We start from the raw sequence: 24345 nt of genomic DNA, 5'->3' as shown, positions 1-24345 counted from the left end.
ACTCATAGTAGCTAAGGGACTACTGAACTTCAGGAGTCCATTGCCAACCTCCTCCACCGCCCTGGCCTAGAAATGAGAAAATCTTCTCTGTTCCTAACATAGAACCATGTGGTTGACAAAGAGATGGCCCTTTGCATTTTTACTGTATAAACTTGCTAGAAAACTCCCAAGTGTTGGTCAAGCGCAGGGACTTTAATTGAGGCTTTATAAAGAACTCTACCTTCAAAATCTCGGCCGATCACACAGCACAGGTAAGTTATCTTTAGCTGTATTGCTCACATGCTTGACATTTTTAGTTACTTACGCTGCACTAGCTTTCTGACATTACTTTTAAGGGAACCCGTGTTTGCTCTTGATATCTTACACTTCCCAACTGGCGTTAAAAGAGAAATCTGGCTGCATTTTATAACGCCAGTGAGTATTGTGTGCTTCTTGGGAAATAACGTGGATCGTACAACTCTTTGCCCCCTGCTGCGTTTGCTGTATCAGGTTGCTAGCTCAACTTGCTTACTTACATAAAAGAGTTGCACTTCAGTTTGCCATCTTGCTGAAATGCTTATCTAAGTGGGGGATTTTGGCTGAATTTTCATACTGATGTTTTTCTTTTATTTTTAAGAATAACAATGCATCATTAGATTAAGTTTAGCTTTCTTGGGTAATGAGGATCAGCAAATGGGAAGCTCTAGATGAAAGAACTCTCTTTCCCCTAATCTAATAAGCTTCCTTTCTCGTTTGAGTTTTATTTCTGTAGCATAAAATTAACAACAGTCCCTTCTCCTTCTGCTAACTTCGTTAGGCGCATGATATGAGCTTAATGTAAGTTTCTACTGTGCTAATTGCATGTTAACTGAATATAGTCAACATTCTCAAGTGATTTACCTCATATCTCCCTCCTATTGTGCCTTTTTACAAGCTATCATTTGTTGGTGCTCAAACTGGTGTCAACTGTCTGAAATTAATGTCTATCTTCGTAAGTTTCTTTTTCTTATAGCTATTAGCTACCCTTAAATTCCCATGTTCTTGTGGAACACGTTCCCTTTGCTTATGGCTTCTTAGTAATATTTTTAGCTATTTAACCCCTTGTTAATTGCCTCAATGTGTGCGTAACTCCTTGTGCAGCAGTCCCAAATGCCACAAGCTTTGCTGAACTAATTATATTTTGTGAAGCTGCCAAGCAAGCATCAAAATGAGCTCCACTCCAAACAGGTGTCTTAAAATAAAGTTTTAACCACCTAGGATCCTCTTAAACATCCACTGAGATTAGTTGCTGTCTTTCCCAGTGGGACATTGAATCTTAGGCATCAGATACAGAGTTAACACATAAAGTAATAATTTCTAAAATGCTTTCCAGCGCTCAGAATGTTTCATAATTTTGTGGGTGCCCATTTATGTGGAGTTTGTGTAGCAAAGTGGAGAGTGGTATGGTATAATATAATTGGATTTTTAAAATTTTATTTCATGTGTAGACCATGGATATATTTCATGAATACATACTCTGTGGAGGGCAGTATACATGTTTTCCATCTTTGAAACCGACCAGATCCAAACCTGATTAGCTTCGGCAGGGTTGTTGTATCCTGTCCCTTCAGGCCATGGTTGTGAGTTATAAGTCAGGAAATCACAGCTTTAAATCTCAGTCATGAATTAATGAAGTGCCCTTTGGCGAGCCATTGGCTGCCTTTTCACATCACGCTAAGCTGTGGATTAGCTAGATGTGAACATGTCTAGCCCTTCCTAGTTTTGTGTGCTTCTGCTTTTAGTTAATCACAATTAGTTATGCCATCCAAACTTGGCAAACGCTAGCTAATCATGCAAGTTTCAATCAAGTCAACTTTAGACCCTGTTTCCTGAAACAGGTTTGTTTAAGCTATCTATCGTTAAGAGCAGTTCCGCAGCAATCTGTGGCTAAACCAAAATGGTAGCCAAAGCTTCTGAACTCCGCCCAGCCTCATGGGAAGATGCTGGGCGAATCTGTATCTCTATTATCTATATCTATTTAGAAAATTAAGAACATCTAAAACAGTCACATACCCTCACAACTAATGATTTCAAGGTTCCTGGAAACAGTATTTTTCAGTTGTCATATAACTGGGTAAATAAGAGGGTTTTTAAAAATTTATTCTGGGCATTAATGAGAAAGAATGATGGTGCCTTACCAAGGAAGGCATTCCACAAGCAGGGAACTTGCCAGTGAGAAGGCCCTGCCATTAATCATTGCTAATTGAGCAATCGTGGATCATTGCTAACAGCCCTGAGATGATTGCTATCATATCTTTCTTTTGAGCATTTGTAGGACACCCTATGACAAGTTTTAAACAAATTAAACAGTCAGTGAAACAGTAACACAATGGAAAATATAAGCAATAAAGCAAGTATTGCTTTCAGGGTCATTATACTCTTACTGAAATGACATTGTGTGAAGAACTTGAGTATTCATCATCAGCATCATCAGCTTTGTAATGGAGGCTGGAATGATGACTTGCCCAACGGGCCCCTGATAAGCCAAGCAAGCAGCCAAAACGAAACCAATATCCAATCCCAGCACTCCATGCTTCTTCACCACACCGACACAATTAAGTATTTTGACTTAACAAAAAAGAGAGACCAGCATCTTATAGATAAAAACAGTAAACGAGGGAAGGTCAGTTGCTCATGTTCAAACGTGATGAATATGTAACTGGAATGGATCTTTGACAATCACAAAAACTTAACACACAAAATGGCCCAGTGCAAACTCATGTAACATACAATAAGGCAGAAAACAAATATTATTATACATATGCAATAATTACCCATTTGCAGGACATTGCAGAATCATCATTCTTGTAATGAATATAATTGATGGATAGCCAGGAAAGAGCTGTTTTGATTAGTTGTTCCTAGTGAGCAGGGCCAGCCCACTCATGAGGCAAGGGGAGGCGAGTGCCTCAGGCGGCAGGATCCACAGGGGCTGCAGATCCCAATGTTGATCTTTATTTCTCCCTTGTTCCTGATGTAGATCTTCACTCACCCCTTCTTGCATGGCGGGGAGAGGGGGACACTATTTTGGGGTCTGCCTCAGGTGCTAAAATGTTTTGGGCTGGTCCTGATACTGAGTATATAGTGCCCCCCCTACCCGTAACATAGTTTTTATTCCTTTTCCTCTTTAAACTGTTTAACATGGTTGCATTGAGATACATCTTTGTTTACATTAGGGCATATGACATGGAACAATTAAATAAATCTAAAACAACAATGAACAATCAGATAAACGTTTCTAGGATATAGTAATTTTAATGGGATTGCTTTATTGTGTATTTAGTTATGGATGTTTACATATATTAATGTCGGTGCACCTAGTTTTATTCTTTCTAAACTTTCATAGAAGCTTATTTCAGTATTGTAATGGTTATAGGGGTTGCTCGTGCGTAAGTTGCCGCCACTCCTGGCTAGGTTGCCTGGTTAAACCTTTTCTGTCTGGACAGCCCTTCACTTCGTGGCTGTTTCAGTCGCTAGCAGAATCCGTCAGTGGGCGTTTCTTGAACCTCTTCCAGCACAAAAGTTCTTTGACGCCAAGTCTCCGCCTACTCTCCCTGCGCGGAAGTCTTCTGCGCAGGGTGGGTGTGGGTAGCGGAGGACCCGTGCTCTCCCCGCTGGTCTCCGGCGAGGAGTCCTGGAGCCCCCTCGCCGATTCCCCCATCTGCCCCATTTATCCCTGGTGTTACGCTGATTTCCTTCCCCAGCCGATGAGCTGTCTCTCTCCCTGCTGGGCCCTTCTCCAGCATCGCTTGGGAGCCTTGCCTCCGCCTCTGGGTCCGATGGCAGTTCCCTGACAGGTATATATATATAAAAATAATACTAAGTCTATTTTAGAAAGTTTCCGCTCTAAAAGGTACTGAATGAACCACCCATGTATTTTAAAAACATTGATAATTCATATTTCATTTGCAAAGGAGTGTCACTTTGCTCACCCAATGAAATCTCTTTTAGAACATTTTTAATTGCCTGTAGAAAACTCAAACAAACAGATGAGTTAAAAACATCTCTTAAAATCACTTTTGAATATCACTAATGCAAATTTTGAAACATGCAAAAAAACTTTCTCATTTTAAGGCTTGACTTTAAGATAAAAAATATATATGTGAAAAATGATAAATATGTCAGAGAGTTGGCCCTCACTCTAAAATGGGTTAAATGAACAAAAAGCTGTATTGAATAAAAACATACTCCAATTTTTGGAGGATTTCATATGAGCTCAAAATTGTGTAACACATGAATTAAGGAACAAGTGCTATTAAAGAAACGAGGACAAATCTAAGTAATAATTTAGCTCTCTGAGGCATCGTACCTAAGTTTACTTTCATCAGCAAGTGTATGATTCCAGATCTAGGAATTTTTCTATATGTAGTTTAAAAATCTGTTGATAGATTTGGGAGTTATTTTCTAGTTTTGATAAATAGTAATAGCTCAGATTGTTACGATTAGTTAAGACTGGCTATTCTGAGGAAACAGCATTAAGGATTTCTGTACATACCAAAATATATTGACTTATTTGAGGTCTCCTTTTGGCTAAACATCTTTCAGATCGTAAGATCTAAAGTATAATCTCTCTCTCTCTCTCTCTCTCTCTCTCTCTCTCTCTCTCTCTCCTCCCCCATGTGTGTGTAAATTCTGTTTCAAATAGATAACAAATTCTGATAGTTTAGACTCTTGTATTTCACATGACCTTAAAGTGTCAGATATGAAAATTAAAAGTCACAATGAATTGACATTTTGGAGGGAGCACAAGTCTTGTGACTTGAGTGACTGAATTTTCTTTTGGATGGTTTCCTGGCCAAGTTATTTCTTGTCACTGTTGTTTACTTCTTAGATCCATTACAGCAATGTAATATTTTGCTGTAGGCCCTTCCTTGCTTTCCCTGAAGGAGGAAGTTAGGGGTATTTATTTACAGGCTCATAACATGCATAAAGATTTTGGGATTGGGATAACACAGATTGAAAACAATTTGAAAAAACTTCATTTATCATGACTGGGGAAAAACAGCTTCTGTATCCATTGTCTTCATCCCTAAAATACTGTTCTTATTCATAACACTATCCTTGAAAATAGAAAGCTCTAAACTCATTGAAATACAGAAAAGGATCATGAAATTCATAAGCTCCAAATAAACCTAGTAGAGCATCTAATGAAAATCTATATCACAGGATAAACAATGGAAGACTGGGAGTACCCAATAAAATAAGATACAATCAAGCTTCAGAACTGATAGATTCTGGAGTGGTTTGAAAATAACGATAATACACTATGAAAGACTGAACAGGAATTTCATAAGAAACTATGGGAACTACTTTGGTTTAAACCAAAGAATATACATGATTGCACTTTTGCCTTGTTTGCAGAAGTTAACTTCAAGTTAACTCCAGAAGTTACCCTCATTATTAAAAAGTGAATGTAGCAGACTAACATAATAGACTATTGATCTCTCTGTCTGGAAAAAGCTATAGACAGAATTCAACGTACCGCTAAGTGAGTTATGCACAATGGGAATGAGGTCCACTCATGTAGTAGGACTTCCCTCATCTCGCCCACTCACACCTGTTCTGCACCCTTTTTGAGAAGTCCTTATTACAAACAGATATAAAAGAAAGCAATTTTAAAAATTCGCTTAATTCGCTCCCAGATGCAAGCACTATATAAGAGAAAATGGGAACGGAACGTAATGAAATACCGTATTTTTCGTCCCATAGGACGCTCCGTCCCATAGGACGCACCTACTTTTTTGGGGGGGGAAATAAAGGAAATGTTTTCCCCTTTATTTCCCCCCCAAAACCAGGTCGGGGAACAGTGGGATGGCGGTGGTGCGCCTCCCCGCTGTCCCCCGAGCTTGTGGGGCTGGCCGATGTCTGCCCGGCACGAGGGGCGCTCTGCTTCAGGGCGCGTCGGGCGGCAGGCTGCTATCCGGGAGTTCCCCTGGGCGGGCAAGGCTTGCGGACACCTGCGCGAAGCACGGGACGTCCTCCGGAGGGCGCCCCGTGCTCCGCGCTGCAGGCTGCCGCCCGCAAGCCTTGCGCTCCCGGGGGGAGATCCCCCGGGTGCGCAAGGCTTGCCGACACCTGCACGAAGCACAGGGCATCCTCCGGAGGGCGCCCCGTGCTCCACACTGCAGGCTCCCCCCGGCAAGCCTTGCACGCCCGGGGGAACTCCCCCCGGGCGTGCAAGGCTTGCGGATAGCTTCCTGGAGCCTGGAGAGCGAGAGGTGTCAGTGCGCACTGACGCCTCTCGCTCTCCAGGCTTCAGCGAAAGCCTGCATTCGCCCCATAGGACGCACACACATTTCCCCTTCATTTTTGGAGGGGAAAAAGTGCGTCCTATAGGGCGAAAAATACGGTACAACACTACAGTGTCAGAAGTAGTATGGGGTTGGGTGTTTAAAAAAACACCCCAATAACATTATTGAATGTTAATCTGAAATGAAATTTATTTAAGGCAACACTTCAATGTTGTCTGCCTACTTATGGGCTGAGTAAAATGCACAGGCAAATACTACTACTACTACTGGAGATGTAAAAGCTAAGGCAGATTCTGCGCACATTTTCTGAAACTGCATAAAACTGTTTATTGCATTTTGCATATAATACAGGAAATGGCAGAAATCCAAAAACGATTCTTCTTGCTCTGATTAATGCTGATCTCCAATTGGTAGCGAGTAGCAACCCTGTTTAGCTCAGCAATGGAAAAATAAAGATGCTCCAAAAATCATAGGAAAACGTGGGAGAATGTTGCGATGATAAAGCTAACATACAGCAGGAATGCTATGAATTATAATTATAAAAACAAACTTCGTTCATTCAGCTTTGGAGATGAAAGTACCTCCTTACAACTCATTTACACTAATTTAACAATTTATCATCATGTAAATTTCCGACCTTTCCCCTCATCCCTCTGCTACTTTTGTTTTATTACATTATTCTTCTTTTACTTAGTGGATTGTAATATTTAAAATTTCTTTTCTCTTTCCTGGTTTTCAAATGAAAGCCACTTGATAAATTAACTGTGGATTGCTGAAAACTCATTAACCTTCCAGAATTAAAACTTTATACCTGATCAGAGAAAAGAACCTTGAGAAACAGATGTTTGGTAACTCCATAAATAACAAAATTCATGTAATTTGAAAGCTGCAATCCTATACTGTACTCACTTATCTGAGAGCAGGGCTGGCCTACTAGTGAGGCAAGGTAGGGTGATCACTTCAAGCAGCAGGATCCTCTGGGTCAGCAAATCCCAATGTCCATCTTTCTCTTCCCCCCCTTTGTTACTGAGGTAGATCTACTCTCACCCCTTCTTATCTGGTGGGGAGGGAGATGCTGTTTTGAGGCCCCCCTCTGTTGCCACATGTCTTCAGCCAGTTGCCTGAGAGTCAGTCCAATTGAACTCAGCAGGGCTGACATCTCAGTGCACATAATGTACAGTTTCAGTGCACATAAACTAACAGGAAGTCATTGCAAGTACATACCCCTCTTTTACCAGCACAACTCTGCATTTTTATACATAGCACTAATGCTTTAGAAGCTCTGCTTCTTTTAAAATGACTCCTGCACTTCAGTAGCGTGCCTCTACAAACCTGTTCACAGCAGGTTTTATTCTTAGAACGGTGTAATTTTCACTTTTCAAGTCTTGGTAGGAGATCAGATTAGATGGCATTGAATAGCAAGTTTTGGTTACCCCTTTCTCTCTTTTTACTTGATTCCTAATATACTAATCTTCTTAGATTACATGCCGCTTGACTGTTTAGTATACAATTGTTATTGCGTGCTGAATTTTCCTCTTAACTTGATTGTGTGAGAAGGTATTAGTCTCATAAACTTGGATCCCCTTCAGATATTTATTTACCTATTTACCATGTGTTAACAAAAAAACCCAGACACATTTGTATATGCCTTGGTAGCGAGAGAACTTTTCAAAAATATTGGCACTATATTTTAAGATACCCTGACGCTTGAAAACCAGCTTGCGAGAAAGAACTGAATCTGTTTCATGGGGATGGTATGTACATGTGGGCAATCTAGTCCAATTTTGTCCAGTTCGTGCCCTGAGGCATCATCCTGCTTGGACAAGACAGCATCTGTCTAACACATGAATGCTCCCTATGCCAACTCTGTCCTACCATGATGAAAGAGCAGGAACAAATATAGAAAACCTGCTTCTTTAGTTGTAGCGATACAACTGTTCTGATTTGCTTGTTCCTGGATATTTATATCCTGCTCTTCTTCTGTGCGGACGCGGGTGGTGCTGTGGTCTAAACCACTGAGCCTAGGGCTTGCCAATCGGAAGGTCGGCAGTTCGAATCCCCGCAACGGGGCGAGCTCCCGTTGTTCAGTCCCAGCTCCTGCCAACCTAGCAGCTCGAAAGCATGTCAAAGTGCAAGTAGATAAATAGGTACCGCTCCGGCGGGAAGGTAAACAGCGTTTCCGTGTGCTGCTCTGGTTTCGCCAGAAGCGGCTTAGTTATGCTGGCCACATGACCCGGAAAAACTGTCTGCGGACAAACGTCGGCTCCCTGGCCAGTAAAGCGAGATGAGCGCCGAAACCAAACCCCAGAGTCATTTGCGACTGGACTTAACAGTCAGGGGTCCTTTACCTTTACCTTTACTTCTTCTGTGCAGACGGTAACTAGAGCAGCTTGCAAAATGGAAACAGCAAACAATAGCAACACATGCAATCCAGAGTAAAATATCAGAAATATGGGGAAGGGATGTAGCTCAGTAGTCAAGTGGGTGCTTTTATGAGCAGCAGATCCCAGGTTTGGTCCTGGGCACGCACACACCATTTGAATGGCAACTGGAGGGGCATCCCCCTCAAATATTTTATTGGGGCAGGCAAAGGAACCTCGGCCCCCAGGAGTTGGCTCCTATAGTCTGGAGCATTTAGATGAAAAGCAACCTTACTATGTATATGGTTCAGTCCACAGCTGGTTGATAGCATCTCTAACGAGGAAGTGCTCGCTACCTGTTGGAAGTGTTCTCCCAATGGGTGTTAGAACCCCCCCCTTTTTTTAAACCCCATTTCATAGTTTAAAGGGATCCCAGTTTCTACTAGGAAATAAGTCAGGCCATGTTTAGACTCTAATGTTTGTTTTTATTCTTTCGGGCAAGCAAAGACAATACTGTAAGAGTTTTGTCGACCCTTCCCCCCGCCAAAAAGAAAAAGATAAGGCACCTTCTATACTGTAAGATGGCATCGCTTGTAAGTTTCGTTTTTGAAAGATGCTCACAAAGTTTTACATCTTGCATGTTTCAGACAGCTGTGGCGCAGAAACTCATAGTGTGCGGACTATCCTTGTTGTTTCATATGACTGTTAGCAAAACTTTGCCTGTAGAGTACAACATCGATGAACATTTCCAAGCAACAGCTTCGCTGCCTACAAGGGTTATCTACTTGTACCTGTCTCTTATGGCTGCCAGACCTAAATACTACTTTGCGTGGACGTTGGGTAAGTAGACTTTTTTTTTTAAAAAAAGAATGTTCTTGCGCCAAGCTGTGTCATGTTGCATAGTTTGCAGAATATGTTTGAGACACTGCCCTCCTGTGGATGGTGAAAGAACTATGGCTTCTTTTGCAAGGCAGTAGGAGGACCTTATTTAACAATATTTCTGTAGTGCTTAGATTGAAATAAATCTGAAACAGGTTTAGAAAAGTAAAAAAAAGGCATTCATATATAAAACTGGGCTTTCATAAGAAGCAATAAATGAAATGATTTGCTAGCCATTAGCAATTTATTTCAACTGGATTGCAGCTTTAAAATGTTGCATGTCAGCTATAAAGTTGGGGGGTGATGTATGAAACATTATTTTAAAGGGAGAGAGGAGTGTGATTGCTTTGATTCTCTTTATTTATTGTAAAATATATTATGAGGCTGTCTTTTGAGAACCAATGATTCTGTTCATTTGTGCTGAAATAGAGACAGTGGTTTCCTCTTCTGCTCCAGAAGTTAAATTATTTAACCCATTCGTTTTAGGATTGCTTTTGCCAAGTGCAGTTCATTGTGAATGATCCCTAGGCTTTGTGTGTATGTGTGCACCTGCGCCTGCATTTAAGCTTTAAATGCAAGCGTCACAGACTGTGCTTTTTGCATTTCATTACCGCTTACCCCCACTGTTCGCAGTAGCTTCCCTTCTACATCCACGTGGGTGTAATCCTGCCAGCTAAAAAAAGCCACTTTATGCATCTGATGAAGTGTACTCTGCTCTGTAGTGCATAAAAGCTTAGGCCATAATAAATGTGTTAAGTCTTTAAGGTGCCATGAGCCTCTGTATTGTGTTTTACTTCACCCAAGCATTTTTCATCATTAGAATAATTTACTTATTTTGGTACCTGCATTTCACAATAAATGGTCATTATCTTTATACAGCTCTTTTAAAAACAGGTGTGTGCATCTCTCTCTGTGTGTTGAAAGCAGTAATTAAAAGCAGTTGATTTCAAAACAGCAACATTCCCCCCCCCCCGATTATCTGTACAGTGGTACCTCGGGATAAGTACTTAATTCATTCCGGAGGTCCGTTCTTAACCTGAAACTGTTCTTAACCTGAGACACCACTTTAGCTAATGGGGCCTCCTGCTGCTGCCGGAGCACGATTTCTGTTCTCATCCTGAAGCAAAGTTCTTAACCCAAGGTACTATTTCTGGGTTAGCGGAGTCTGTAACCTGAGGCATATGTAACCTGAAGCGTATGTAACCCGAGGTACCACTGTACCTTCATATAAGCCAGCAAGGCAAGTTTTATGTTAACTTTGCATTTAGTCATTTAGAATATAGCAATATATAATTCTGAAGGAAAAGTTTTATTTATGTTAATGAGGGAGGAAAAGGGAGACTTACTTGCTTTTGATAGTGCTGTATATTACGACAAGAGAGCCAGTAGGGGTCAGAAGCATCACAAAGTTTTATAGCTGTGATTGATGGCAAATAGTATTGTTATGGGAGCTGTTGTCACTACAGTTGTAGAAAGTATACCATATTTATGGTGGCAGAAGATGTCAAGTGACACATTTTTCTTTCGTTTAGGTGTTTGTATTGAGGAATAGTTCATTTTTGTTCGGCTATTAAGCAAAAAGAAATAAGTAAGGTTTTCTCTCATTTCCGTTGCATCTGAAATGAAATCTGATTAAGATTTTTGTGTGACTACAAAAGCACAATACACTTATAACATTAAATTATCACCAAAGCCCACATTATACCAAGAAGTCCATACTTTATTAGTTAGGCGTGTGCATGAAATGAGAGCAGTAATGCAGTCTTCTCAGGCTTCAGACTGGCAGAGAAAATTCTTTATTACCTTTTCCCTTCTCATTTGACTGAAACTTCTTTTATTGCAACGTTGAAAAGTGTTTTAGATGTCTTGCGTCGTCTGTCTGGTCAAACCAGCCAAAACCAGACTTGGCTTTTCATTGAAAATTGTGACCGGTGTTACGAAAGCTTCTAAGTAGACATTCCAAACTTAAAACGCGGAAGAAGCCAAAATGTAAATCTCATTTTATATGATTTTTAAGCTTCTTGCCAATTATTCCCTTCTTTCTTTGCAGCAGATGCAATTAATAATGCAGCTGGGTTTGGATTTAGAGGATATGACAAAAATGGGCTCTCGCACTGGGATTCAATTTCAAATCTAAGAATTCTTCACATAGAGGTTGGTATATGGATCTTCTGAAAATGTTAATGGAAAATGTTGAAAGTTGAATTTGTATTGGGCCTTTTCTGGTATAACTTTAGTAATGAGATGCATATAACGTGAGACGGGAATGGAAGAATTCCAGTTGCCACTGGTGCATTAAAATCAATTATGGAGACTAGCATTCAGGTTGCTAAAATGAGCAGCTTTGTCACATTGCTCCTGTTGGGTTACTAGCCATCTTGCTCCCGCTGTCTCCTTCTTATGTTCCATTTCCTCTACTGGAAATGAGGACTTGCATTCTCCCTTTATGAAAAGAGAAGAAGCTGAATCGCCTCCTTTCTTCCCATGTGAAGAAAAGGTGCATTGCTTATGTAGAGGAAGTCTTCCCATTCTACATAGTAGATGGTGCCGGTCCATTGCTTTGAATGGAGCACATCAAAGAGAAGGAAACAAGTGATGGAACTTCTGCCACTTTTTAGGTGCCTGTGTATAGTGAACAATTCAGCCCCAGCCAACATTTCCAGGTTTTCAATTTAGAACCCTCATTACTGCAATTTCAGAAATCTGTTTCTTGAACAGAACTTTGTTGTAGAGGGTCAGGGCTGAAAGAAGAGAATTTTTTTAATTTTGGGGGGCCAGCTGTACTTGTTTGGCTCCTTCTCAAATGGCAGGACCCCAAGCCACTTTCTTGAGTTAAGCTCTTGGAGGATAACAGTTGTTGCAGTATTCAGCAGTTTCTAGCCTTTTAAACTCTTGTTTGCCCAGTGGCACTATAAGAGAGGCATAGCCTAAATATACTTAGACAAACCTTGAGACAAACCCTTCCACGTCCTGTGGCACTTGCTATAGAGGGGTGTCTGTGTTTGTTGTGGAAGGGGAAGGGGAAGGGGCACACTTGGCAATCCATCCCCACTGTGAGTCATGACATGCTCCTGGTATAATGAGCCCACCTTTGACAGTGTAGCTTCTTCATCTCTGTTTGCGTATGGTGGAGCCAATTGGTGTAGCATGTCTAGGTGATTATCAGCCACAACATTTCAAAACGCAGCCAAGATGGCTCAAAGTACATTACACTTTTGTCCCCTCCCCTGAAAAAAACCTTTTTCATTTGCCCATCAATACATACCACCTCCTCCTCCTCCTCCTCCTCCTCCTCCTCCTTCTGCAATCACTTGTAGCCAAGTAAGGTTGTAACTAATACATATCAATACATACTGCATAAGGGACATGGGTAGTGCTGTGGTCTGCACCACTGAGCCTCTTGAGCTTGCCAATCAGAAGGTCAGCAGTTCGAATCCCCACGACTGAATGAGCTCCCGTTGTGCTGTCCCAGCTCCTGGCAACATAGCAGTTCGATAGCATGCCAGTGCAAGTAGATAAATAGGTACTGCTGCGGCAGGAAGGTGAATGGTGTTTCCATGCACTCTGGTTTCCGTCACAGTGTCCCGTTGCACCAGAAGCGGTTTAGTCATGCTGGCCACATGACCCGGAAAGCTGTCCACATGACCACATGACCTGGAAACACTGGCTCACTCGGCCTGAAAGCAATATGAGTGCCGCAACCCCATAATCGCCTTTGACTGGACTTAACCGTCCAGGGGTTCTTTACCTTTTTACTTTACCTTATTTCATAATAATATGATCTCTTTTAAACACTAAGTAATGACATAATGATTACCTCTGCTTTACAGAAATACAATAACGGTGTGTTAATTTTACAGTTCTCAACAAGTTTCAAGATGTTTCTTGATAACTGGAATATCCAGACAGCTCTTTGGCTGAAAAGGTACTATCTATTTTTCTTTTCTTACAAGCCTGTCATAAAAAGAGTCATGTTATGCCATTCCTAAGATGCCAAAAGCACCAGACACATTGTTTACTGGCCTTGGTGAATGCAGGAGAAAATGGGTGGCCTTTGACTAAAACCTTGTCTCCTAAGATAAGCGGTCATTTTATCAGATGATTTGTGTGTTCATTGGGGGCTGGGACTCAGTGAACAGAGTCCCTTCTAAGTTTGAAACTGCCAATGATAAATACATTAAGTTATTTCTGCTAGACTTTTTTTTTTCTTTTTTGCTGAGCTTCACTTCCTCCTGTTCTTAATAAATGTATTTTTCCTTGGATTTTTAGAGTATGTTATGAACGGGCCTCCTTCAGTCCAACAATACAAACCTTTATCTTGTCAGCCATTTGGCATGGGGTATATCCAGGATATTATTTAACATTCTTAACAGGAGTACTAATGACAATGGCAGCACGAACTGTAAGTACCGCTGCCTCTCTGCTCTTGCCAAAGAATTGTGCGGATTCAATGCGGCTCTTAACGTTTACTTTCAAAACCTTAAATTTGTAGGAGGGAGGAAAATATCTGCTTTTTTTAAAAAAGGCATTTTGTAGTCCACTTCCATATTTTTGACTGAATTAACCAACCAAAGCACCAGTGTCTGAGTAATATAAGTGAATAATTGTGTGGTGCTTCTTTAAACTTGAAGTGGCAGAACATGGAAATTATTACACTGTTTCCATCATTGTAGAGGAAAAGCATCAATGAATGACTAATTCAGGATGACCTTGAGCCTCTTTGGTGGTTGCCAAATGGTTGCCTCACCTTGTGTAATGATAGAACAGTCCCTGGGAGTAATGTTTGGAACAATTTATTTGACAAAGATCAGCTAGAATGTATGTCTTTATCAGCAACTGCACATGACATTGATGCATTTAATGCATTCAACATCTTGTCAACCCCTCTGATGGGAAATGGTAGTAATCAGGATTGGAACCCTGGCAGACAGGAAGGGGACATTTAACCCTTTCTCCCCACAAACTGTGATCCCGAGCTACTGCTTCTCCATGAAGAGAACACATTTAAAATAACATCCAGTGTAACTCTAAGTGGGCAGTCTTGTCAAGATTGGTTTGGGGGATATAATTAGTCCTATTAGGGAATAGGAGCTTTGGCAATAAAACTACCAGAGGGTTGCCAAGTCATAAGTAATCACAGTGGGTCACTTAATAAGAACAGCTCTTCCATAACTTAAAAACATCCAGAGTCAAAGCCAGAGATGCTCGTGTAAAGCTGGAAGCATAGTGCAGGAAGATGGGAAACTGAGGAGGTGGCAGGTGAATAAATTTGAATGTCTGTTCCCAGCAAGAGACAGTAACAAGCAGACAAATGCACTGTTTTTACCTATTCCAGACAGAGGCCAAGAACTGATCTGGAAATTTATTACAGCCAGCTAGGGGTGGGGCGGTGGCACTCACCTGATGTCTGGTCACCCATGTCACTTACTGCATACTGGGATAGAGGGGAGGAGGGGTGAGGTCAGTTGTGTGAAACATGTCTGCAGCAGTGCTGGATTGGCTCCACTGGTGCATTTTGCATGGCCCCGCCCTCTGCTTTCACCCTCTCCATCTTGGCATGCGGCAGCGATGCTGGTTGACTGGAGCACTGCCGTCCAACCCTGCTATTGGCACTAGAGCAGAAAACCTAGAAGATTCTCGAATTGAGGGTCACTTCACAGCCATTCATCACATCCTATGTGATTCAATCTTAATAAAAATTGAAGGATTTTACTAGAACGCAAACAATAATATTAGAAAACGGGAAGACAATAAAGTCAATGTAATGTCATTTTAATACAGATACAAACCTAGAAGTTCATGTCCCTTTTTTTTTTTGGATTACAACCCATATTTTTTTTGGAGGCCCCATTGGCGAAAGCGCGCCTTGGGTTACAACCTGTTTTGGTTTACAACCAGACCTCCGGAACGGATTATGGTTGTAAACCAAGGTACCACTGTATATATATTTTAATTAAAAAAAATACCACATAGCAGGGGCCACACTACAACTTTCAATGTTATGAAAACACTTATTGGATCAATAGGTAATCAAGATCAACACTGTAGGCTTTCTGTATTTTGGCTGCGTCTAGATATAGTTTCTTGTAACTTCTGATGACTACCTATTCTGTGATGACGATCCTGGTTCTCCTACTAATTATTTCCCCTCTTTTTTGGTTTAGATTAGAAAGAACATTAGGCACTACTTCATTGACTCCCCAGCCATTAAATTATGTTATGATATCATGACATGGATGATGACTCAAGTAGCAATAAGTTACACGGTGGTCCCATTTGTACTTCTCTCCGTAAAACCATCGTACCTGTTTTACAGGTGAGTTGACACTTTGTGTTTTTAAAAAAGATTTAAACAGCAAGTGGAATTATTCAGGGGTTCTCTTCCCCTGCCCCCAAAAGCTGAACAAGTAGTAATCTAGTCTTCAACTCCATTTGCAGAGAATTTCATATGAAATTTGATGCTTGGTGGAAGGATTGGGCAGGTGGGCGAGGGAAGGTTATGGAGTTAAAGTAGAAAATCTGAACCCAGGTGTGTTGACCAAGAAGCACCCAGTGGCCATCATCCACTTTTTTTTGACAAGTTTCTTAAGAAGGTGATGGTCATCCAGGTACCATCACATGCTTGGAAGAAGCCTATTATCTGGACCCATTCCAGTTGGATTTCAGACCTGGGTATGGCACTCAAACAGCCTTGGTCACCCTGTACCAGTGAGCTTTGTTGGAAGAGGGACAAGGGAACTGCAGTCTTGTTTGTTGCCCTCCAGCTCTCAGAAGCTTTCAATACTGTTGACCATGGTACCCTCCTGCAGTGGCTCTGGGGGGCTGGGAGATGGGGGACACTGTGTCCACAGTGATTTCGCTGCTGCCTCAGAGGCTGATTTTGGAGAGTAGCAATGGAGGGATATTGCCCGGCGCCTTACTTGCAGGGTTTCCCAAGGGTCCGTCTTGTTCCCCAAGCTTTTGGACAGCTATGTAGGACAGAACATTGGGGAAGTGTAATGAATCGATGGAGGTTCTGAGTGTGGGAGGTTCTCAAGTCCAGGAAGATGGGGGGCTGCCAGTTCTGGATGGGGTTGCATTCCCCTAGAAGGAACAGATGCCTTGATCCTTCCATGCTGCTTGAGGTCTTGGTGCTTAGCATAGCAGGCCTTCTGACAAGTAGGTCAGTGTTTATAGCTTTGTCACAAAACACTCCCAAGTTCAATTTGACTTAATATGGTTTCCTCCCCTATTTTTATTTTTATTTGCTTAGTTCCTGTTACTTCTGCCTCCACATAGCCTGCATTTTAGTACTGTTGATATCTCCGTTGAAAAGAACTCAAAAAGGAAATAAAGAGCAAGAAAGCATCCAGCCCTCTTGGTCCAAAAAGCAGGGTCAACCAGGAGGAGGAAGAGAGGAGGAAGAAGAAAAAGGCGTCATGGGACATAACAGTTACTCCACGGCAAATAGTTTCAATCAGAAAAGAGAAATCACCTGCAGAAATACAACACTGAAGCAATGATTAGGAGATGCTATGATGGATATATTTTATATTTCGAAACCCGTTTATAGCACCTTTTAAAAGGGGTTGTTGTATTTGTCTGGAAAAGATGGGTTAGTAAGGAAAGAATGCTATATATCCCTAGGGAATATTGAATACACTAGTAAGAATGGAAACAAAGCAAATTAACCTCTCCCGTGCCATGTTCCTGTGGATCATGCCTTATGTGAAAATATTACCATTATTTCAATGGGCACTCAGGACTTGCAGCATATGTCCATTGGGTCATAGGTGTGCCCCTTTGCTGAATGTATGTTGCGCATCTCAAGGCACTTACGGGGATGGTGGGTCATTGTGTCAATTCAGAGTAACAGAAGGAAAATATCTTTAACAAGCAAATGCCTTGCCTTAAACCCTCTATCTACTGAAATAATGTTTCTAAGTGGTATTTTCATAATATGTGGGAAGCATAGTTCAAATATGGGGTTTTTTTTGGGGGGAAACAGAGAAATGGAAGTAGGAAGTCAATTATAGCATCTGATAAGAAGGAATTGCAATAAGCATCTCAGTATTTGGAGGGTTTTCTTAGTATATCAAATTCATGCAGTTCAGGACTGCAAACAATTGCCAATGCAGAAGTGGTTCATTTGATCAACACTCATTATAAGAACTCTTGGCAAATTTCTTTTTTAAAATCAAAATTCACCCTTTTCAGGGTGAAATGCTCTAGTTTTATGGGTTCTTTTCTTTTTTGCTCTATCAGTATATATGAGTTTTGCAACTAGATACAAAATGGCAGCCATAATAAGACACTCACAGAGTTTCTGTTAAAGCCACAACTTTCCAGTAAAACTCATCCTTTTTTGTCATGTAAAAATAAGAGTGACCTTAAGATAAAGTCACTTGGAAATTTTTGTCAGAGATGTAAAAAAAAATTTAAAAAATAGTGTGAGAAAGTGCTTATGATATAAGTATAGCCAGATTATATTATGGTTATAATTCAGTTTATATTAAACAAAGAGTGAAATTGTTAAATAGGTATTGTCTAGCTCATCTTTGACATTATATATCCTGTAACACTGGAGAACCTGTGATTTAGGAAATCCCTAAACCAGGATTTCATTCATGGAGGGTCATACTGTACTTTTTGATAAAATATTCCCAACTGTTCTGTTCTCTAACAATTTTATTTTGAAACTATATCAAAGGAGTTGATACATATTAATCACTTTCTGGTGAACATTAACAACTGCTAAAGAATTGAAGTACTAAAGGGCTATAATTTTTATTTTTCTTCTTTGCATACCATTTTCTTCGTCTTTAGTAAACGGGAACCATTTTAACATTTAAAATGTAAAGGAAGTGCCACAGCAAAAGTAATGAAAATCAGGACTGAATTGTTTCTAAAACAATTTTATTTCCAATAATATTGTATCTCAGTAATAGGAACCTGTGGCCCTTCAGATCTTGTCGGACTACAACTCCCATCAGCCATTTGCTATGCTGGCTGGGACAGATGATATATGCGGTCAGATGTTGTTGGACTCCCAAGTTCCTCATCCCTCCCCTAATACAGTATATAGCAGCTGACTGAATATTTTAAGTGAGCAGAGAAAGGTAAAATTAGCTCTTTGCTGTTAGGGATGTAGAAAACAAATGCATTTTCCACATGTAGAAATCTCAAAGCATCGTAATCCGCACAGATTCATGTTAGAATCAAGAGTAAGAAATAGGATATATTTCTTGTTTAGAGTGTTCCACTTCTTTTCATGGTCTGCCTCCTTGATATCCCGGGATAGTTAGAGACAGTTGCATTCTGTCTAAGGAAACTGCAAACTAACGCATGTTGTTGATCTCATTGTTAGAACGGAAACGCAGAATGGAATATGTATTTGAAGATAAGGGCTTTCACACTGACTTGTGTCATGGAAATGAATATTAGTGTTAGAATAAATAAACTTGTAATATCTTTGGAAATTGTGCTAACACACAGCATTATTCCATTATTATTATACTAAAGAAATGCATAGGGAGAAGTTGCAAGGGAAGAGTTCCATATATTGCTGATGGGAGTTCAACACAAGAGAGGTGGCTTTTTGTGTTTCTGAGTGTGTTCACATACCACAGGATCTCTGTCAGGGGAGGTAGGGTAATCTAGTAACAGGTTCCCCCATCCCCAACATTGTCCATAGAATCATAGAATTGTCGAGTTGAAGGGGACTCCAAAGGTCATCTAGTCCAACCCACTGCAATGCAGGGATCTCAAGTGGATCATACATGACGTGTGGCCATCCAACCTCTGCTTAAAAACCTCCAGGGAAGGAGAGTCCACCACCTCTGGTGGGAGTCTGTTCCACTGTCAAACAACTCTTGCTGTCGGAAAATTATTCCTGATGTTTAGTCGGAATCTCCTTTCTTTTAACTTGAAGCCATTGGTTCAGGTCCTAGCCTCCAGAGTAGGAGAAATCAGGCTTGCTCCATCTTCCATGTGACATCTCTTTAAATATTTGATATCTCCCCTCAATCTCCTCAACATATGCCCAACTCCCTCAACCGTTCTTCATAAGACTTGGTTTCCAGACCCGTGATCATCTTGGTTACCCTCCTATGCACAAATTCCAGTTTGACATTATCCTTCTTAAATTGTGGCACCCAGAACTGGACACAGGTGTGGTGTGACCAAGGCAGAATTGAGTGGTACTATTACTTCCCTTGATCTGGACACTGTATTTCTGCTGGTACCACCTAGAATAGCATTAGCCTTTTTTTGCCGCTGCACCACACTGTTGACTCAAGTGGAATGCTTTATTTTTTTCCAACAAATGGTAGCTCTTTACTTAAATGGGGAAAAATAAAGGGATGTATTCTTAACAGCAGTAGGAGTTGACCCCCACCTCACCCTGGCTAACCTCAGAGTTTGAGTTGGGGGCAAGCATATTCACCAGATGTGTCCAAAATGGCAGCCCATTCTTCCCTCCCAGTATTCACTGGGAACCTGCTTAGTCCATCTTGCTTGGTCCATTCTGACTCCTCTTTCTATACATTAAGCTAAAGGTGAGTCTAGTTTAAAGGTTGGGGGTTAACCTAACTTTCCCACAAACACATATACATTGAGATGGCAGTGTGGTGTAGTGGTTAGGGTGTTTGACTAGGACCTGAGAGAAAAGGGTTTAAATTCCCACTTAGCCATGAAGTTCATTCAGCGATCTTGGGCCAGTCACCCTCTCTTAGACTAACCTAACCTACCTCAGAGGGTTGTTATGATGATGATAATATGGAGAGGGGGAGAGCCATGTATGCCACTTTGAGCTCCTTGGGTGGGATTTTATAAAAAGCAGCATAAATAAAGTGGCCTGACCCTGCCTATAGCAATAGCAGTGGCCTCAGTTGGAACTAGAATAGTGAACGGGCGCAAGATCAAAGGTTCTTTTATCCATATCTTACTTATCTGTCCATCACTGAAACAAAGCAAGGCTACGCCCGCTTTTCCAAACCAACTCTGACTCCAAGGACCTGAGAAGGAAGTGTGGAATGTATTCCATCCACACCAAGCCAAAAGTTGCACTGAGGCTAGACGGAAGTGGAAAGGATTAATTCCTTAAAATCCAGTTGTCTTCTCCACTGCCTGTTAACATAATACTGTGATGCTATTTGGATTATTGCATGAATATTATAGTTGCATAGTATCTACATTGATTGACACTTGCAAATAATATATTTTTGACATCATACATTTGCAAACATGAATATAAAGTTCTGCAGTGGGACTCCAACATGCATTGAGTTGCACAGTGAATACACAACTGATTCTCTGCTTCGTTATATCTAGTCCTATACTAGATTGAAAATTGAGCTCAAGATAAGCAATTAATTGTATGACTCTCTAGTTCTTCCAACTGTAAACAAAATACATGCTTAGCTGCGCATGAATTAGGCTTCATTATAGCCGCAGTTGGTTCAAACTACCAGTGCAAACTAACCGATACATATCTACTCAAAAGTAAGTCGGTTGAGTTTAATGGATTATTCCCACGTAGGCAGTAAAGGATTATAGCATTATTCTCAATCAAAGTAATGAGATTAAAGTTAATCAGGACTTGTGGCTTACTTTGTTGCATTCGTTTCGGTGAGAAACACTCTTTACTCCCACTGGATTGGAACCAGGAATTAGAAAAAACAACACCACCATTTGTCTAATTCTAAGTGAGTTGATATTTTCAAATAGTGATTTCAGCCAGAGGAAATCACTGCAAAATCTTAGTATTCCAAATCAGCCTTTAACTTCTAATTGCCACTCCATAAATTAAGTTAGGATTCATCTGAACCTAATTTATACATGTCTCCATTGGCTAAACATAACTTACTATTATTGCCTGCCGCCTTTTTATATAAAGTGCATTTACAAATTTGCATTCTGAAGTCAATTCTGACTGCTTGCAATTTAACATGAACCTGACTTGTCCTAACAGCTACCTGTGACTCTTAAACATTTCCATATATTCTTAAAGGAATATACTGACACAACGGGCTCCATATTCAGCAGAGTTTTAGCTTTAAAAGTAGGGTATCTTAAAAGCCTTGGCATCCAATTGAAATTTGACACTTGTAAGTTGTTTAAGGGGTAACTGTCACTTTTGCAAAGGATATTTTGCTTTTGATGATGCATTTTGTAGTACATTGTTTTGAGAAACTTAGCATTTGAACGTTGCTGTTTAAAGAAATGATTTGTCAAAGGACCAGAATCCAATCACCCAATCAGTTCCTTTAATAATAAAATGGTTAGGCTAGGATCCAAAGAGCCACATGCTCTCTCTTCCTACTGTTCGGCCTTGTACCCTCCCCAAAAACACAATCTTAAAAGTTGGGGACACCTGAAAAAGCATAGGAACCTAGTAGGCTGCCTTGTATCAATACTATTTGACCATCAATCTTAGTATCAGCTACTGTGACTAGTAGCAACTTGCACGGGGGTTGGGTGGAGATCCTCCACATGTCCTTTGCAAGATCCTTTTAATGGGATTAACCCTGGAGTTTTCCAAATGCAAATCAGTGAGGTAAGGTTCCTCATTCAGTTTGGCACAAAGAGCCGAAGTGCCATGGGGGAAATCTGAACACCACCCCCTACAGGACACGCAGATCAGTGCTTTTCTGCATGGGGTGCCTGGACCTGGCCTCATCTTTTAAGGTGCCACCAAACACTTTGTTTTTGCTAACGTGGCTACTTTCCTGGAGTCCTGTCCTAATTACTCATGCATAAGTGCCATTGAAGTCCGTAGGGCTACCCATGCATAGCAGGTGCCAGGACTGCCTATGTTGTATGGCTGAAGCTCTCATCTCTTGGATATTGTCAGGCTGTGTGACATTGAAGTGGACTTTGGCTTTTGTGAGCTGGAGCTAACAATATTGGGATGGTGGTAGACTGTTGCCCCACCTTGGCAAGAGCAGTAGCTGCATAGTACCATCCTTAGTTAGATGACTGGTCTCAAAGGTTTCTAAGCCGTTGTCTTAAAAGTTGAGCCATTTCCCATGCTATTAATTGGTTCTGGTAGGTTTTTGCTCTCGTTCCTGCTAAGATTATAGAAAACTATGTGTGGTCTTAAGGCTCACACTTTGAAGCCTGGCATTAAGCAAACACATGCACTTCAAATTTAATATTTGCAGTTTCTTGCTCTATTGTTTTTATTTTGGATGACATTCACTGCAAATATTCATTCAGCCACTGATGTCTACTATATCTGGGCAACCTGCTGTGTGAGCAACAATAGAGTATTGGAATCCTTTTGCAAAGTAAGAAGTTGGTTGCTTTCGGATGAGTGGCTGTTTTTTAAAACCCTGAAACAGTGGGCTGCATCCAATCTTTGCCTGAGCAGATTTCTCATGGTGCAGTGGGACTTTCTCGCCCCCATCTTCCCACAGAATCCCGAGAATCCTCTCTGGGGGATCAGGGGACCCTCTGGAAAGCCCTGGGATGGGATGGGATGTGAAGTTGCAGTGGGATGGTGAATTTTCTGCCAGCTGCCTCCCAATTTTAGGCAACCCCTCTCCTCTTGCTAGATCTCAGGCCTTGTCTGAGGGCCCCTCTTCGCAGAAGAGGCTGTTTAGAGGGGGCTGTGGTAGATTGGAAGGGACGGGAAAGTACTGTTGCGCAAGCACATTTCCACTTGTGCAACTTTCCGTGCCACTCGCTGATACTTTAACCCTGGTATGTGACTTCGATCCTGGACCCACTTGAAAATACGGGAAGCTCTCTTTCTACCCTTTTATTCAGCCCCACTGTCCTGCCCGTCTGGAAAAAAACAACTGCTGTTACTTTTGGCATTTACTCAGGTGAGCCTCTTTGGCTTCATCGTCTGGTTCGCTGTTGCTACAAGACACGTCGGGCTCATTTGGGCTCTTGTATTCCCACTTAACATGCGAGATGTGCTGCCTCCACCGGTAGATGACTCAGAACATCGTTTAGCTGTGCATATCGGCACTTAGACCAGAAAAGGTTTTATAAAAGGAGCATTCGCCTACACTTTTTGTTGTTGTTGTTGCCTTGAATGTATTTTGTCAGGTTCTTAATGTTTAATGACGGTCTCATTTCATACCTTTGTTTTCAATGTTCATTGATTTTGACTCTCTTTGAAGTCTTTGGATGTGTCTTACAGTGGCAAAAATGTCATGCAAATACAGTAGTATGTAGAGAGTTATTCTTGAAACAGACCTCAAGCGGATGCTAGCTCAGAGAGAAATTTCTATATGTGTATTGAAAGGAAACTAGCACCCCAATTCATGATAATTAAAATAATATAAAATTATTCAATATAGGAATATAAATATGAAATTTAGCTATTTCTTACCTGGCCACATATTGAAGGGGTCTATTCTTAGTTCAATGCAGAGATAGTTATGCTCCCTCCCTCCTCAGATAATCTGCTTTTTGAGATGAGAATATGCTTCAAAAGTGGATAGTTGCAGTATTTCCTCAATTTGCCTTCCCCGATTCAAAATATAAAGGCATTGCCCATGAGTTTCATTTTTATTATTCCAATATATATATATAAATATATTTTTTAAAAATTGTTATTTTTCAACAGATCCATAAAATTAGGTCTTGGTGTATGGTAATTTAAAATACCACTGTGTTAGTTTACACTGTGATGTGATATTTTAATAATTACTTATTTCTAGTTTTGTCTCAAGAGATGCTACGTACAAGTAGCAGACTGCTATGTTTTAAAAGGTGTTTTTAACTTGCCTATAAATGTTTTTCTAATTTGTGTCTTTCAAATCTGATTAAACAGTAGTTTAAAAAAAAGAGAGGCCTGGAATTGTTTTTCTCCATCTGTTTGGTGCTATTTAACTTACACAATG

General features: G+C 40.8%; 1 protein-coding gene across 2 annotated transcripts in view; it reads left to right on the top strand.

Annotated features, from left to right (window-relative positions):
- The window catches only part of MBOAT2 (membrane bound O-acyltransferase domain containing 2), a 70615-nt gene extending 51738 nt beyond the window's left edge, over nt 1–18877 (top strand). For both annotated transcript variants that reach the window (XM_053380950.1, XM_053380951.1), the window contains 6 exons: nt 9277–9469; nt 11559–11662; nt 13369–13433; nt 13778–13910; nt 15673–15824; nt 16761–18877. In XM_053380950.1, the coding sequence (XP_053236925.1) occupies nt 9277–9469; nt 11559–11662; nt 13369–13433; nt 13778–13910; nt 15673–15824; nt 16761–17010 (897 nt within the window). In that variant the 3' untranslated portion in view covers nt 17011–18877. The remainder of the gene's footprint in view (nt 1–9276; nt 9470–11558; nt 11663–13368; nt 13434–13777; nt 13911–15672; nt 15825–16760) is intronic.
- The last annotated feature ends 5468 nt before the right edge of the window (nt 18878–24345 follow it).

Source organism: Podarcis raffonei, chromosome 3 (genome assembly GCF_027172205.1).
Source record: "Podarcis raffonei isolate rPodRaf1 chromosome 3, rPodRaf1.pri, whole genome shotgun sequence".
Lineage (NCBI taxonomy): Eukaryota > Metazoa > Chordata > Lepidosauria > Squamata > Lacertidae > Podarcis > Podarcis raffonei.
Note: the sequence above shows the minus strand (reverse complement) of the source record. Positions and strands in the feature narration are given on the sequence as shown.